General features: G+C 40.9%; 1 protein-coding gene across 7 annotated transcripts in view; it reads right to left on the bottom strand.

Annotated features, from left to right (window-relative positions):
- The window catches only part of DNAJB6 (DnaJ heat shock protein family (Hsp40) member B6), a 53,646-nt gene extending 41,141 nt beyond the window's left edge, over nt 1-12,505 (bottom strand). The window contains exons 1-7 of one of the 7 annotated variants that reach the window (XM_018553994.1): nt 12,425-12,505; nt 11,853-11,962; nt 10,425-10,490; nt 10,100-10,210; nt 8,980-9,111; nt 8,625-8,769; nt 3,734-3,804 (exon numbers count right to left, since the gene is read on the bottom strand). In XM_018553994.1, coding sequence (XP_018409496.1) covers nt 3,734-3,804; nt 8,625-8,769; nt 8,980-9,111; nt 10,100-10,210; nt 10,425-10,490; nt 11,853-11,962; nt 12,425-12,489 — 700 coding nt within the window. In that variant the 5' untranslated portion in view covers nt 12,490-12,505. Of the gene's footprint in view, nt 1-3,002; nt 3,805-8,624; nt 8,770-8,979; nt 9,115-10,099; nt 10,211-10,421; nt 10,491-11,852; nt 11,963-12,424 lie in introns of those variants that run through there. The other 6 variants (XM_018553995.1, XM_018553993.1, XM_018553996.1 and 3 more) reach the window with 6 other exon arrangements.
- Between the last annotated feature and the right edge of the window lie 2,969 nt (nt 12,506-15,474).

Genomic DNA, 15,474 nt, shown 5'->3' on the forward strand with positions numbered 1-15,474 from the left:
TCTCCTCCTAAATATTACCCCTGTCTAGGCTCCCTAAAGGCCAAATGAATCTTAAGATTAAATCATGTAAATACATTCCAAGCACATGAAAACAAAAGTGATGCAAAGCTTTAGTTTGTTTACCTTAGAATGCAACCATAGTCTAAGTAAAAAAAACCCTGTCCACACCCGTGAGGAAGGAAACACACCAGGTAGACGCACGCCATGCTATAGGTCTCGGCACAGAACTGTGTGATCACGGTATACGGGTACTTCATAATGTATATTATGTACGGACAACGGTTTCACCGTATGGAAGTCTGATGGGACTGACTTGTGGACCACTCTTGGAGTGGATAAGTACCTGTACTCCTTACTTGTGTGCCTGCATATTGGCCTGACTAAATGACCTTTTGATTGTGGACATGCTGTATTGGTGCAGATGCATCTGCAAGAATGAAGTTGTTAAACGCTGGATTCTATTGTGGATGTATGCAAGTGTTATACATATTATGCTTCATCAATGTGCGCTAAACATACAAGAGGGGCTGCTTTGGACAACTCCTTGCTCACTATCATGAAAGAACATATATGCATGATAATAAGCGGATTGATGTATGATAACGCATGTGGACATAGAGGTTTATCCATCTGGGCAATGTTTGAGCACATTTGCCATTGGCAACAATAAGACTAAACCTCTTGTCACATGATCAAATGATGATGCTATGATATTCATATGATGTGAAATATAAAGGTGATGCAATTCAAGGAAGAAATGTATGAACAGCTGTTCTATCAGTTTTTATATATTGGTGCACCAAAAGATCTTAATATATATGCATATACAATATCAGGATACAAATCATGTGAACTTTATTATCAATATATTATGGAATTACCGTGCTGGAGAAAAGGTTATTAGTATTTTTAATAAATATGTCTGTTTTCTTTTTAATGAAATGAGTAAATATAAATACATTTTGTATGTTGATGATTATGATTCTTGCCTAGGTATCGCAGTTATTTGATGCCTATTTGGCACTTTGTACATTATCATAGAGCGTTTACGCCTGGCAAAAAATTAGGGATGTAGAGTTAACATATGTAGTCTCTCCGCTAACTAAGACCCCTTTATTTCATATTTGTAAAAAACCCTGTACCCTGCCAGCATGCTGCAGAGAAGGACCCTGGCTCTTTGTAGAAGCAATAGTCTCTCTGCAGAGGTTCAACACACCCCTTTCTAAATCAGACCTGTAGCTCTGCACCCAGCAAAGTCTACGATCCCTGCTGACTGGACAACTCTAGTTTTAGCTCTGCAGGGGCGTGTTGGACTTCTGCAGAAAGACCACTGCTTCTACACAGCGAGCAAGGGGCTGTCTCTGCTGCATGCTGGACAGTGACATGTATTCCAACTCAGACAGTGGTTGCTTTCTAACAAAAACAAAAACTTTGCACACCTTTTGTTTTAATACACCTGGCATGTATTTAGTGGATATAAAAATTAAAAGATCCATTGTGCTTTAAGAGGCAAGCGTTATGTACCTGGAACCACTTGGTAACTAGTACGGAAATGGACCGGTCTCAGGGACCACAGACCTGTAGTAACCCCATGTAGGGAAAGGTTAAATGCTGCTGTCAAAATAGAGCTGCTTTTGCAGCATTGTTTTAGAAGGTGCATGCTTTGCTTTAAAGCTTCGGAGAATGAACCTTTAAAAACAACAAGTCGGTAGTGGCTGCTCCAATACATTTTACATAAGAACAGTACACTTGTATATAGAATTATTTTTTTAATTCCTAAAACTAGTGAAATAAAACCTTAGCTTTGCTGTATGTCTTTAATTTTCATAAAACAGCCTTTTTGTGACCATGTCAGATTTTATTTGTAGATATTAAGAAACCAGGGAGCTATCTTCAGGAAACTTAATAGGAAACCTCCGGTCTTGGCAAAAACCAGCGAATTGAATGTATGACTTCCGGTGATTTCTAGAGAGCGAATATCTATGCTGTAATAGTTGGGGAAACGATGCTGTTTACACAGCCATGTCCACAGTCATTTTGACATCCCTCCACAAGTTTTTTCATATCAAAACACAAAAGTCACTGGTTTCTTTAATCTACAAATGTGGGTATAATGCGAGTTCTATTTTAGTTCTACGGTCTTACCCTTATAATAAATGTGCCAAAGACCACACAGCGTGATCAGTAAAGTGAGGAGGAGGCGTGTCAAACCAAAATGTGAAAGTGAAGCAATCTTGTTTGCAATTTCTTTTGTGTATTCTTTGCTTCAAATACAAAAGTCTAGACAGCCCGGTCAAGTGACATGCTGTACGGTGCAGGAGAGGCCTCCCTGGGCACTCAAGTCTTAGCTTACAGACGGCTATGCACCATTCCCATTAAAAGCACTAGATCCTAATGATTGGCCAAGTGCTGTCACATGAAGGACAGCCACGAGCTTCTCCGCACATGGAAGGAAAGGGCTTTTCTTTCGTCACTCTCAGAAGCTGATCAGATTGGCAGAGGAATAGTATGTATGTGCTTCGGAGGAATAAGGCAACCCATAGCTTTGCTTTAATAACTCATCTAAGTATGTACTTTGACCAAGAGTGTCCAAAACTTTCATAGCAAACATAGACAACCCATCCAAAGCCTGACAGTTTTGTATTTAAACGCCAATAAACCTACAGATTTATTGTTTCCGTTGGACTCTAAATGTTTGATTTTCAAACTTTGAAATACACCCATGAATTATGAGAAAGAGCTCGGGACCTCTGTGCTATATTGCAAACAAGACTCCTCCAATTTCAAGTGCAGAGTACAGTGCTACCAATAAATTCACACAAGGGAAGCGTTAAGCAGGAGAGAAAACTGTGAGCATTGGAATGGTGGTCCTTTTTATTTTTAATGAAGAGGAGAGGAGAGGGATCCTCTTATCTTTGTGGAAAGCAAAAGCGAGGCTTGTGAGAATTACCCATATATTAAAAAGACACAAGAATGCTACAAGTACCATAAATGAAAGAATGCACTACAAACATCAGCATTTATTCATATCCAACTTTTAGCAAATGACAAAATAGAGTCTTCTTGCTGAAATTACACAATAACTGGCAAAAAAGTGCTAAAATGTCAGCACTCATGCACAAACAAATAAAAGGGGAAAAAAAAAACCCTGAAATTATGAAAACTGGAAATGCATCGTTTTACATCCTCTCGTTTAGGAAGATGAGAGTCCAGACTGTTACGTGTTTTGCTGGGAAAGTTGGACTGAAAGCAAGGTGGACAGCTAACACTTTGTTCACATTTTTACACAAAATGAGTAAAAAGGAGTCATGCGGTTAGTGAACGCTGCGTTCAACCACAAATGAAATATCACAGCTCACTTCTTGTTCAACCCTCACGGCTGCCAAAGGGCTCCCCTGGTGCACTGTGCTACAGTGGCCCACATGGCAAATTCAAGGTAAACTTTTAAAAAGTGCAAACAGAAACATACAATATTAAGGGGGGGGGAAAGATCGTATGGTCCTATGAGAGTGGTCCCAAAAACAGAACTGAGCGTCTGACAAATAAGAGAAACTCTCCACGAGCTTCTTTTACTTGGGTCTTAGATTAAGTACAGATACACTCTGAACAGTTCTTTAGATTTCTTCAAAAATGCTCCTGATAATCCACAAATGGTGCTTGTTTAGGTTAATATTTCTGTTACATGCGTGCGTTGAATTTTACTTGTTATCCAAGCGTAGCATCTGCTCCTTACCATTAATTGTTAAGGACTTTAACTGGCCGTCTTCTTCAACTTCGACTCGTTCTTGACCATTCTCAACAATCCTGCACAAGCAAAACAAAGCGTCAGAGAAGCGGAGTGATCAGGGTGGAGTGAAAAAAGAAATGATTAAGTTTAACTTCCGTGGCACATAGAAAAGTAGGATTTATTTAATGGGAAAGAAAAGTTTGATGGGAGGTGACACATTCAACACTGCTTCTATCCAGCTGTGAGCTAGACAAGCAATTACAACTGAATTAAGCCATTTCCCAGCAGCTGTTTTGTCTGTATGAATAAGGGCTCCTATAGGCCACAAATCTAACACAAAAAAAAGAATGGGGCCAGAAGGAATTTGGACAAAGAATTACCCTAAAGATGGGAAAGAAAGGCCAACAAAATATCTAAATAGGAGTATGCAGAATATGTGAAAAATGCAGTGTTGGCCTTTAGGGCAATGAGGGTAATGCTACCATCCAGCAGGATAGATCCAAATGCATAACCATTCTCTGCAAAAACAGCTCATTTCACCGGCAAAAATTCAAGATAAAGTAACTTAACCACAAAGGCTTCTTCTAGAGAGCTGCTGTCCTGTCTGCCCAAGCATGTTCTGAGCGTGGAAGGTTGTCGAGTCAGGAAATTTCACACGCTGCGGGGCTGTAATGCGAAGCATGCCATCCCCAAAAGTTGGCTGTTTTAACACTGCTTTAACTAAAACATCTCCGCCAACCCTTAAGTTCCCATAGCAAAAGGGAAAACAAAAAAAACACCCATGAACTTGTATGTAAATATTTGTGCTATTAAGGAAGCCAAGGATCCCTTGTATTATTCTTGCCTGACAGGAATTTCAACACGAGACACACAGATTGGTGATGCAAGGCAATTCCAGGAACTCATTTTACATTTAAAATTAAAAAAAAAAAAACGGTAAAAATATATGTTAAAAGAGTCGTTCTATCCTCCTTCCAATCGTTAACCAAGGCAACATTGTCTCTGGTACCAGGTACTGAAACTGTGCAGGTTTCTCTTACAATGATAAAATGGTGAATGTAAAACTTTATACCAGCCTCTGCCCCCCTTTTCTCCAAATTCCCCATTGTGGAGTAACCCGTGTCTGCCAGCATTCCTACACCTGTCAGATAAATTATTGTGGGCGAAGGGTGCTATTAAATACTTACATCAGCTCTTGTCCGATGGTCACCAAGTCCTTTGATGAGTTCAGGAGTGAATTTAAACTCCCTAGAGTGTTTTTTCAGATATCTCCAGCTCAGACATACGACTGTGGCCCACGTTGGGCTCCATGGTGTAGGTTTGTAGCCTCATGTGGTTGGAAAAATTAGTTTTTGCACGCGCGTGATCAGCGTGTGGTTGAGCGCATTTCCTTTGAAGTCTGTGGTGCAAAAATGTGCTTTTAAGTGCATGTACCTTTTTCTGGCGTTTTCATGCTCAGGTGTGAACAAGGGCCATTGAAAATCATGGGATTTCTTGTGTTGGGCATTTAAAAGCGCTTTTCCAACTGCTCAAAAACGCCTGGGTGTGAACCCGGCCTCATTGCTGACCGTACACAACTGGTCTCTATTCTTCTATTGGCCAATAACGCTACACTTCAAAAGGCTACATGGCAAGTGGCTGACTGATATTCCATCTCTGTCTGATGAAGTGTGGGAATCTGTACTCTCGCATACGATTCCATTGTTTATTCCCTTCAGAGATAAATTGGAACAGTTGAGATTTCCCACCATCAAGAATGTTTCATATGGGCAGACGTACCGCGTCTTCCTGTCCTCTGTTGTACAGCGTATGCTAACTTTTGGCATATGATATGGAGTTGTCCTGTGATTGGCCCCAACTGGCATAATGTTAACAAGTTTATTAGTGATCATTTGGAAGCGCCTCATATGTGTTGCCCTTTGTGGTGCATTTTGGGATATGCTGGTGATCTAGATATCTCTCTACACCTAAAGAATCGTAATACTTTTTTACTATTCTATGTAGGGCTGCAACTAACGATTTTCATAACCGATTCATTGGCCCATTATTTTTTTTCGATCAGAGAATTTTTTTGGTAACAATTTATTATTATTTATACATAATTTAAATGTATTTTAATTTAATTATTAAATATTTAATGTATACAAGATTAATTCTTTTTGCATAGCTCTCAACCCTGACATATGTCATATATGTCACAGAGAACTTGTGCAGGAAGGAAAACATTACCAAGCAGACTTCTCTCCTGGACTACTCAGACGTTTTTGTCTGGGGAAGGCCGATTGGCTGCACGCTTGAATCAACGTCCTGACACGGATTCACAACAGCTGATTGGTAGAGATAACATTTTTCATCTTGCCACGCTCAGCTCCTGCCTAAGTTGAGCATGGGAGAGGATATTTCTAGATAGACTGCATGCAAAGCTCCTCCATCCCTCTGCTGTGCGCAGCTCCGCATGCAGTGCGTCACAGGGGTTAACGGTGTCCGCTGCCCGGCTGGCATTGGTTGCACATGGCTATTTGGCCCGCCCACAGTCTACTGCACTATACTGTGAGCAGCCCGGGCAGGAGGCCGGTTGTTACTGCACTACATTCCAGCAGGGAATTTCAGATGCCCCCCCCCCATTATAAACTGACTTATAAGGCCAGAGGTTGCCCAAATAAATTTGAAGCTATTTGGCCCAAGTGGTTGGAGCCTTCAGAAGTTGACAATATTGATATTTTCCAACTTTCAGTTTGGTATAGTTGAAAAACCAAGTACTTCTCTAGACCATGCTTACTATGTTTCCTTCATTCCCAATGTCCCTTCTCTGTTAAGATCGCATTCATTTCTTGCATGCCTCTTTGTGGTATTTTATAGTCATGTTAATGTACTGTAACATTTTCTAAAATATATTATATGTTAAACTGACAACCTACATAAAGAGCAGTCCTCTATTGGCACCTGAATGTACATTCGGCAGTCAAGAGTATTCCACCAGGACACCCGAATCCCAGGCTGCTCCTCTGTGCAAAGCAATCTAGTGTTTTACTGGCCTCCTATTGGCCAGTGAAGCTGCCCATCAGAATGGCTGGCCATTAAGAAGGAGTCACAAGCAGGAGGGGACGAGCCCAAAAGTATTGATGCTTGCCTTCCTATTTATAGGCCAAGCTATCCAGCAAAGGTAATACTAACACAAGTTAGGTCAAACTACTACTAAAATATTGCTAATCCTATCATTACAAGTATTTAAGTGTAAACACCACAATACAATATTCACAATACTGTCTAAGGAAATTGCCCTCTTCAATATGGTCTGACATCCATGATTCTGGTTGTGTCAAGTTCCCTCTAGTGCTTGCTAACAAATTAATTCTGTACATCAGCCTCCAGCTTTGCCAGTTACCACCCTGTGATGTGCTGCAGTACACAAATCTTAACTTGCCATTATGAGAAAACAGAAAATTCTACTGCAAAACTGGAAAATATGTCACTACACAATGCAAGCAACACTCAGAGAATTGGAACCAAAAAAAGGGAAAGAGGGAAGCGCCACTAACCGGGAAAGAGTTATAGTGGGCCGGGCAGCTTGGTTGGTTGTGAGGGTGGTCCGACTCACTTAATGGTGATGTGGAGGCGAGAGGGTGTGCCCCTTCTCGGTATGGGTAATTGGGGATCACCGGGAAACACAAGGGGTACAAAAGAGGTGAGAAATCATAAAATAATGGAAATCACAGTGTGGAGTGTAGAAACTCACCATCGAGTAAGGAAGGATGCGTTGTCATCGGCGACAGTGGGGATGAAGTTCCTGATGATCGTGAGGTTGGAGAGGGTATGATGTCAGCAATGGAAGTATGATGAGGAACCAGGGAGGGTTCAGTGCCGGTGTTCTGGTTGTCCTTGAAGTGGGAGTGAGGCTTCTTAGCTCCCAGAATGATCGCAAAAAGCCTCGAGCGGGTGTCTGATGTGGCAGGGATTTAGGTGCAATGTCTTGATTGCTGGAGAGGAGCCAAAGTCTCCTAAGAGGAGTGGGAGAGGAGGCTAAGAAGCCTCACTCCCACTTCAAGGACAACCAGAACACAGGCACTGAACCCTCCCCAGTTCCTCATCATACTTCCATTGCTGTCATCATAGCCTCTCCAACCCCACAATCATCAGGAACTTAATCACCACCGTCGCCAATGACAACGCATCCCTCCTTACTTAATGGGGAGTTTCTACACTCCACACTGATTTCCATTATTTTATGATTTCTCACCTCTCTTTTGTACCCCTTGTGTTTCCCGGTGATCCCCAATTACCCATACCGAGAAGGGGTACACCTGCTCGCCTCCACATCACCAGTAAAGTGAGTCGAACCACCCTCACAACCAACCAAGCTCCACGGCCCGGCCCACTATGACTATTTATTGGTTAGTAGCGCTTACCTCTTTCCCTTTTTTTTGTTTTTATTAAATATGTCGGACACCCTGGTCCGTACTATCAGGAAGACGCACACCAGCATCACCCCTCACCCATAATTTTATACACACTTGTGTGTAGACTCTCCCTTTGGAGCGCTGGTCTTCTGGACTGCCCTTACAATTTTTCCCTCAGAGAATTGGGAAGCCCAAGTAAACCTGAGTCTTAACCAGTGCATACACTACATACCCAACCCGGAATTTTAAACTTGCTCTATACTGCTTCTACTGCCTACACTCCCTGCCGGAATATAGGTAAATCATTCAAATTAACCACCTCGGCTCCTAATCAAGAAGAAGTCACAGAGATGGTCTTTCAGAAGATGAAGACAAATCATCCTTGAAGTATCACACCAATTAGAACCTTTCCCTTCATTAAATGTTTTAGTATTGAAGGCCAGAGCCAGAGTCATCTAACCCTTTGCGTAGGACAGTGTCTGACCTAAATAATACAATACCTTTTTGTAGTAACTTTCCGGCCGTTAACTATTTTGGACGATGTGGAAACCGATTTGAAGTTGCCCATTCCTGATCCCCCAAATGACGAAGAGGAGAATGAGCTGAAGCCGCCATGTCCAATGGAACCAAATGATGTAGTAAAACCTTAAATGAGGAGACACCAGTTTAAGAATTAAAATAAGAAGTGGAGCATTAAACTCCATGGGCACAAGATGAACCAGATATCTGTTCCCCAACAAAGACTTATCGAACGTAAAGTAGTTCAGTTGGCATGTTGAGGTAACAGGCACGGTCAACTACAGGCATTAAGTTTCAACGTTAATTGAATTTCCAAATGTATATACAATGTGCTACCTGAATCAAAAGGAGAAAAGCCAGTGGAAAAGCCAGGAAATCCACCAAAAGCTGAGAAGAATGGACCTCCAGCCCGATTTCTGCTTCCTCTTTGGCCTCTTCTGTTGCCAAAGAAGTCATCAAAGGGATCATCTGCTGCAAGAAGATTTAAAATACTCAACAAAAAAGGTAAAATTAAATGAATAAAAACACATGACATTTTGCAAAGAAGCATTGCCTTTGTGCCATCATCCAGCAATCTGCCAGTAAACATTTATAAGTATCTGTATCCTGGTTTAGTAGTCCCACTGAGCTACTAACAATTGCGCCTCTGTGGCTTAAGGTAACCATACACTGTGCGAATTTCAGCCAGTTCTTCAAGTACCAAAATTCGCACAGTTGGTGCCGCTGTTGGCACCCTTTCAGCCAGGCTCCCTCGATCAGCTGATCCAAGCAGCCGGTTGCAAAATCTTCGTACAAACAGAGTAGGTAGCCAATGAGCTGTTTGATATATAAAAGAATCGGGGGAATTCATCGCGCTCGTAGCATTGATGGCGGTATCTAGTGCGCAGGTTGAACGAAAAATAAAAAAATAGAGCAGTGTATGGCCAGCTTTAGGCCAAAGACATGATCTGCTTAAGACTTCTGAGCCCCGGCACTCTTGCTCTGTTCAACTCTTAATCATACCTGTGCCAAGGAAAAGGGTCATTACTGATTACTGCAAAAGCATACAAGCAAAAGGTGTGTCGGTGTTAAAGGGAAATGGGCTTCATCTAAATATTAAATTTTATGACTGTGCAGGCTTACATATAAACATAATATATTTCAGTTACAGGTGGCATCATAGTCTCTTGCTAGGTTTTCTCTAGTGGACTTCAATGGTGAGATGGGACAACTATGATTAAGGGTAACATTTCACATGTCTTGCAAATGTCAAAAAAAAAGTGAGTTCCGCTTAAGGGAGTTCATCACAGTTCCCAGGAGATATAATAGACAGTTTAAAGTCCCAACTCCAGCCATAACTGCTCAATGCACTCACCAAAGTAAAAAATTAACAACAATATAGCACCCAATATAATAAAATCTACATAAGTCAACTATACATTCTCTGTAAATAGTTAAAAACAAGCAAAATACAAACCAAATAAATCAAATGAAAATGGATCTCGTCCTCCAAAGAAATCTCTGAATACATCATCTGGGCTTCTGAATGTGAAACCAAACTCAAACGGATTGCCGTAGTGATTTCCACCTGAAGGGTTACAAGAAGGGACACGAGTAAAAAAACAAACATACTATAAAGTACATTATAAACGTACAACTATCGAATGTATACAGCCAGCTTAATAACATTAAAGTGACAGATGAGGAAACAAGCATTGTCATAAATATATGTTATATTAGTCCTCAAGTATGTGATGATAATGAATGGAGAGAACTAGAGAATAAGGTTTGATACTTACCACCCCCACCGCCACCTCCACCTGTTAACCCTTCTTTTCCATATCGATCATAGATGTCTCTCTTCTTGGCTAGAAAAACGGTTAAAAAAAATAAAAAAATAAAAATTCACATACAATAGGGTTTTTTCCATAAAGAAAGATAAATGAGCAAAATGGATTATAAAACACCTAACTGTTGAAAACACCATCACAGCCAATTAACGCTTTTATCTCCTCCCTTTTCAAAGTCAGAGCAATTAAGTTTTTAGATTTAGATATATTATAAGCTTTAATATTGTAAGCCCTCAGGGGCAGGGCCCTCCTTACCATCTTGAATTGTATTGTGATTGTAATGTCTTCCTTATATTGTAAAGCGCTGAGCAAACTGTTGGCACTAAATAAATCCTGTATAATATTAATCATCATAATAAATAATATGCAGTCAAGGGTGCAACAACCTTTAAAAACTCAAGAGATGAACAGGAAATAAAATGGGCCTTAAGGCTACTTCACACAATGATCTGGCATCAATGCAGCTATCAGAGGCTACCAAATGACCATGTATTTATCAAGCCATGATATGCCGTTAGCAAACTAGAACTGTTATCATTCACTTAGATTAGAAAATTAACATCAGGGCCTTCGGAAGCATCTTCCAAACATCATGCATGCATTTAGGAAGCATTCACATTACTGTATCTTCTTTCGCAGGTGTCCACAGGCTTCAATGTGTAAATGCACCTACAATGTAAATGCTTAATTCCCCCTAAATGTTTCCTGCAGTTTCTAAATCAAAGTACAGTAAGGCAGAGCAATGTAAACATTTGTAGTAAAGGCGTATGTGCAAACATTCACACATGCACAAGATTGAGGCTCCATGCACACTAGTCGGCTGTGTTTAAGCACAAGAGAAAATACCTGGTAAGTATATTCTACTTTATGCTTACCAGATAACTTTATCCTGCGTTTCCTTTGTGTTGTTGTTGGGCTTAGTCACATTTAAACTTGTAAAACCAGGAACACAGAAAGTCCTAGGCTGGGTAAACCTAGTCGCTGCTGGACATCTAGATGCGCTTTTAGTCATAAAAATGCATTACAAGTAGGGACGCACCGATAGCAGTCCAGATAACAGTGCCTAAATAGGAACCGCTTGAAGACACACGTTTTGCCTCATTATCATCAATGAGCCAGAATCTGCTCACAAAAACAGTCACCTAGGTGTGAACCCGGCCTAAAGCATGAGAAAACATTTTAATGCTTCCCAAAAAGGCACACAACTTAATACTTTGCTTCTGTAAAATTTTAACACCGCTTTGGTCTTCTGGATATTACTAATTCTTTTGATCCTTCTGTGTTTTCCTAAACAGTAAACTGACCTATGGGAACACAGTATGCAATAACGGGAAGAAGGCATTGTGGTAACAAAAATAAAACCTCAAATACATTACTTACAATCTGATAATACTTCATAAGCTTCAGCAACTTCTTTAAATCTCCTTTCAGCTTCTTCTTTATTGTCAGGATTTTTATCTGGATGCCACTTTAGAGCTAACTTTCGGTAGCTATAATATGAATAGAGAATGCAACACATTAAAAAAGGAACTTATAAATTCAAGAGATCGAGCGAGCGAGAGCGCGAGAGAGAGAGATAGAGAGAGAGAGCGAGAGAGATAGAGAGAGGGTGCGCGAGAGAGAGATAGAGAGAAAGAGAGAGAAAGAGAGAGAGATGGAGAGAGCGAGCGGGAAAGAGAGAGATGGAGAGAGCGAGCGCAAGAGAGAGATGGAGAGAGCGAGCGGGAAAGAGAGAGATGGAGAGAGCGAGCGCAAGAGAGAGAGAAAGAGTGACACACACACAATAAGATTTTGTAAGAGTGATCCCATAAATAATAAGAGATGGATATACTGTACCACACATATAACGTAACAGTTTCTTTTATAGATAATCCTAACACTGCAAAAACAGACAAGCACACAAAACAAATGCTCAACAAAAAAAACATTAACAGCTTTTTGGCAATACTCACGCTTTCTTAATGTCCTCTTGCGAAGCATTTCTAAGGACCCCCAAGACTTCATAATACTCAACCATGATGTAAAAGGAAAGTGCAAACCTGAAAAAGAGTACCACTTTATTATGTATGTCATCGGCTACAAATTGGATTAAGCCAGTTACTCATGTGACAGGCAATACAAAAGATATCTTCTGCAGGCGTCAATAAAAAAATTAGGTACTTAAATAGTTTAAGTTAATTTGCCAACCTGACAAGAAAGTAAAAGTAATCTAGTTGATGGCCGTAAACTGGAATGCAGGAAGCATTTTTTAGAAATGCAGCCTAACAGCAGCGCTGCGGGATTTAATTAGGTCACGCTTTGACCTGCTGATGTGATCTGAGAGTGCAGATCTATACAGATAAACACAGCAGAGACAAAGCCAACAAGCAGAAACAAAGCTGCGCCTCTGACCAATACCACAGAATTACCAGGGCTATTACCTTTATTGCTCTGTCTAAAACTATTCAGATAGAAATGTATCAAGAACAGACCCGATACAATATTTCTATTTGTTTCTACAGCAAGCAATCATTATGATGTTTTTAAATCACTGCATTTCACATTTTATTCAATTGTGTGAACCTGGATCAATATTTTTTTTTGGGGGGGGAGGAATCAACACATTCAAAATGAAAATGTTGAGCACCTAAATGTATGAGTGCCTACAAGCATGCTTAGATGACTTTAGCAGATTATTATAGGAGTAAACATGCACATATGGTTAATGGTGTGGTACAAAGTATACTACTTGTATGTTATCTATTGTGCGACGGATTACAAAAAAGGTAGTCAAAACAAAGCACTGAAGCTAAATAAAAGATCTTCAAGACATGAACTGATCTTGCAGGAAGCTAGTAATGCAGCCATCTGATCACAAACTATACACACAAAAGGTAGAGAACAATTTTTATGGACATTTTTGTGTAGGAATAGAGTCTACTCTTTCAATTGACATCTTGACATAGCACTCAGGGCCCAATCATACCAGGGTGACGTACATGCGTTGTAATTCATTGTGAATGAGACCCTGACCCACTTTCCCCCCGACACAAGTACATCACAGCACACCTCAATTTGCGGTTATACATTGCCTTGCAATACCAAACAATACTGCAGATCAGATTTTAGGACCATTGAAGTGTTGGGGCCAGTTCACACTACATGCGCTGGGGCTGTGCCGGCTGCTTTTTCCAGCATATTGCTTTGTTTTCAATGGGCTCAGTACACACCACTATGGTGATGTACTTTTTTTTTTTTTTCACTGCACATCATGCAAAACTCTGTGTAGTGTTGAGCTACACGGTACAAACGCAGGACACCGTGCTATGCCAAAAAACTTAATAAAATGTCACGTGACACTTCCAAGTTCTAACAAAAACAGTAAAGAGGGCAATGCACCAGCACTTTATCAGTGACCGTGCATACAGCGTGGCTTGCTGGTGTAAACGCACCCACAGACAACCCTTCCACTGCTAAAACAGCTGAGAAAAACCAACAGAACAGTTTCAGCACTATGGAGAGTTCCCGCTGGTGAGCTATTTTTAAGGTCACATGCTCACCTTCAAATATTCTGATTTGCTCACTTGCTACACTTTCGGCCTAAGGCCTCGTTCACACTAGACAGTGTGTTCCGGCCCGATGCTGCCCGGAACGCACTGCATCGCATTGCGGCCGGCTCACTATGTTGTGGAGCAGGAGGGGGCGTGGCGATCCATTGAAGTGAATTACCACTTTATTTCAATCAAGAAAGGTTTAAACAATGTAGCATATTGACTGAACATTACTGACCCCCCATATCAATGCCATCAAACTATGTGGCTTATTCTATAGCTTTTTTTATGTAGCCGTCATTCAGCAAACAAACTGCATTGTCTGAAATAGTGAGTAATGGGAGGAAGTGGAAGAAGTATACACAAACCTGTATACAACTCTGAAGATTATGTGAAGGAATGTTTAAGTAAACTTTACAATAATGACCCAAAAACCTCACTCTGTTCAAGAGCCAATTTTAGTAAAGATTCACTTTTGGGATGCAACAAAAGTTTGCCTGAAAATGGCACTCTTGGTAAATTGCCGAAAGTACCATGACGGCGGAAAATTTAGTGGGGGGAAATTTATCAAAGCAATTGCGACAGTTTTAGCCCGTTGGACATTTTCTTTTTAATGTGCAAATCTGTTTATCCGCTCCTTTAACATGTGCGCCTGTTTTGACCAGAGTTTGCACTATTTTCCCGGTTACGCCTGTTTTGCAAAAGTTTGCAACTGTTTACATCTGCACTTGTTCTGCGGCTGTCAGAAACTGGAGCATCACCTAACAAAACTATCGCAACTTAAGTCGTCCCCATGACCACTTCAAGAAACAACAATTAAGCTTCTTTCCTGGAGTCTACTTAACCTCATTTATGAACATTACACTAGCAGCATAAATCTGGCGCAGATATATCCCATGTGACCATATGCGAGTTCAAACACTCGCAATTGCTACCCTGTTTCCCCTAAAATAAGACCTACCCTGAAAATAAGACCTAGTACTATTTTGGGGAATTGCTAAAATATAAGACCTACCCCGAAAATAAGACCTAGTTGTGACCATTCCCAGGGCCGGTGGTTGCATAAGGGGGAACTTGAAGAGCCGCGGGAGAAAATCAGCGGTGCCAATGAAGCCAGCGCTAGAGGAAGTGAGGCGGCAGCGGAGGGAGCAGAGCCGCATAAGGCGATGCTTCTTCTATAGCGCCGGCTCCTGTCACAGGCGGGGTGATACCAAATGCACTCCGTCTGTGAGGAATGGATAGTGAAAGCGCACTTCGCTCATTCTGGCCAGCAATTGGTTACCTAATTGCTCTTGGAAAGGTACGGCACCCCTGATTGCCCTGATCACCATATTCTTAACTTTGCCATTTTGGATTATTTAATTTGGATTTGCGTTAACTTTAAGACCTACCCCGAAAATAAGACCTAGTGTGTTTTTTTGAGCCCCAAAAAATATAAGACAGTGTCCTATTTTCGGGGAAACACGGTATGA

This window comes from Nanorana parkeri, unplaced genomic scaffold, assembly GCF_000935625.1.
Source record: "Nanorana parkeri isolate BGI_ZX_2015 unplaced genomic scaffold, ASM93562v1 scaffold137, whole genome shotgun sequence".
NCBI lineage: Eukaryota > Metazoa > Chordata > Amphibia > Anura > Dicroglossidae > Nanorana > Nanorana parkeri.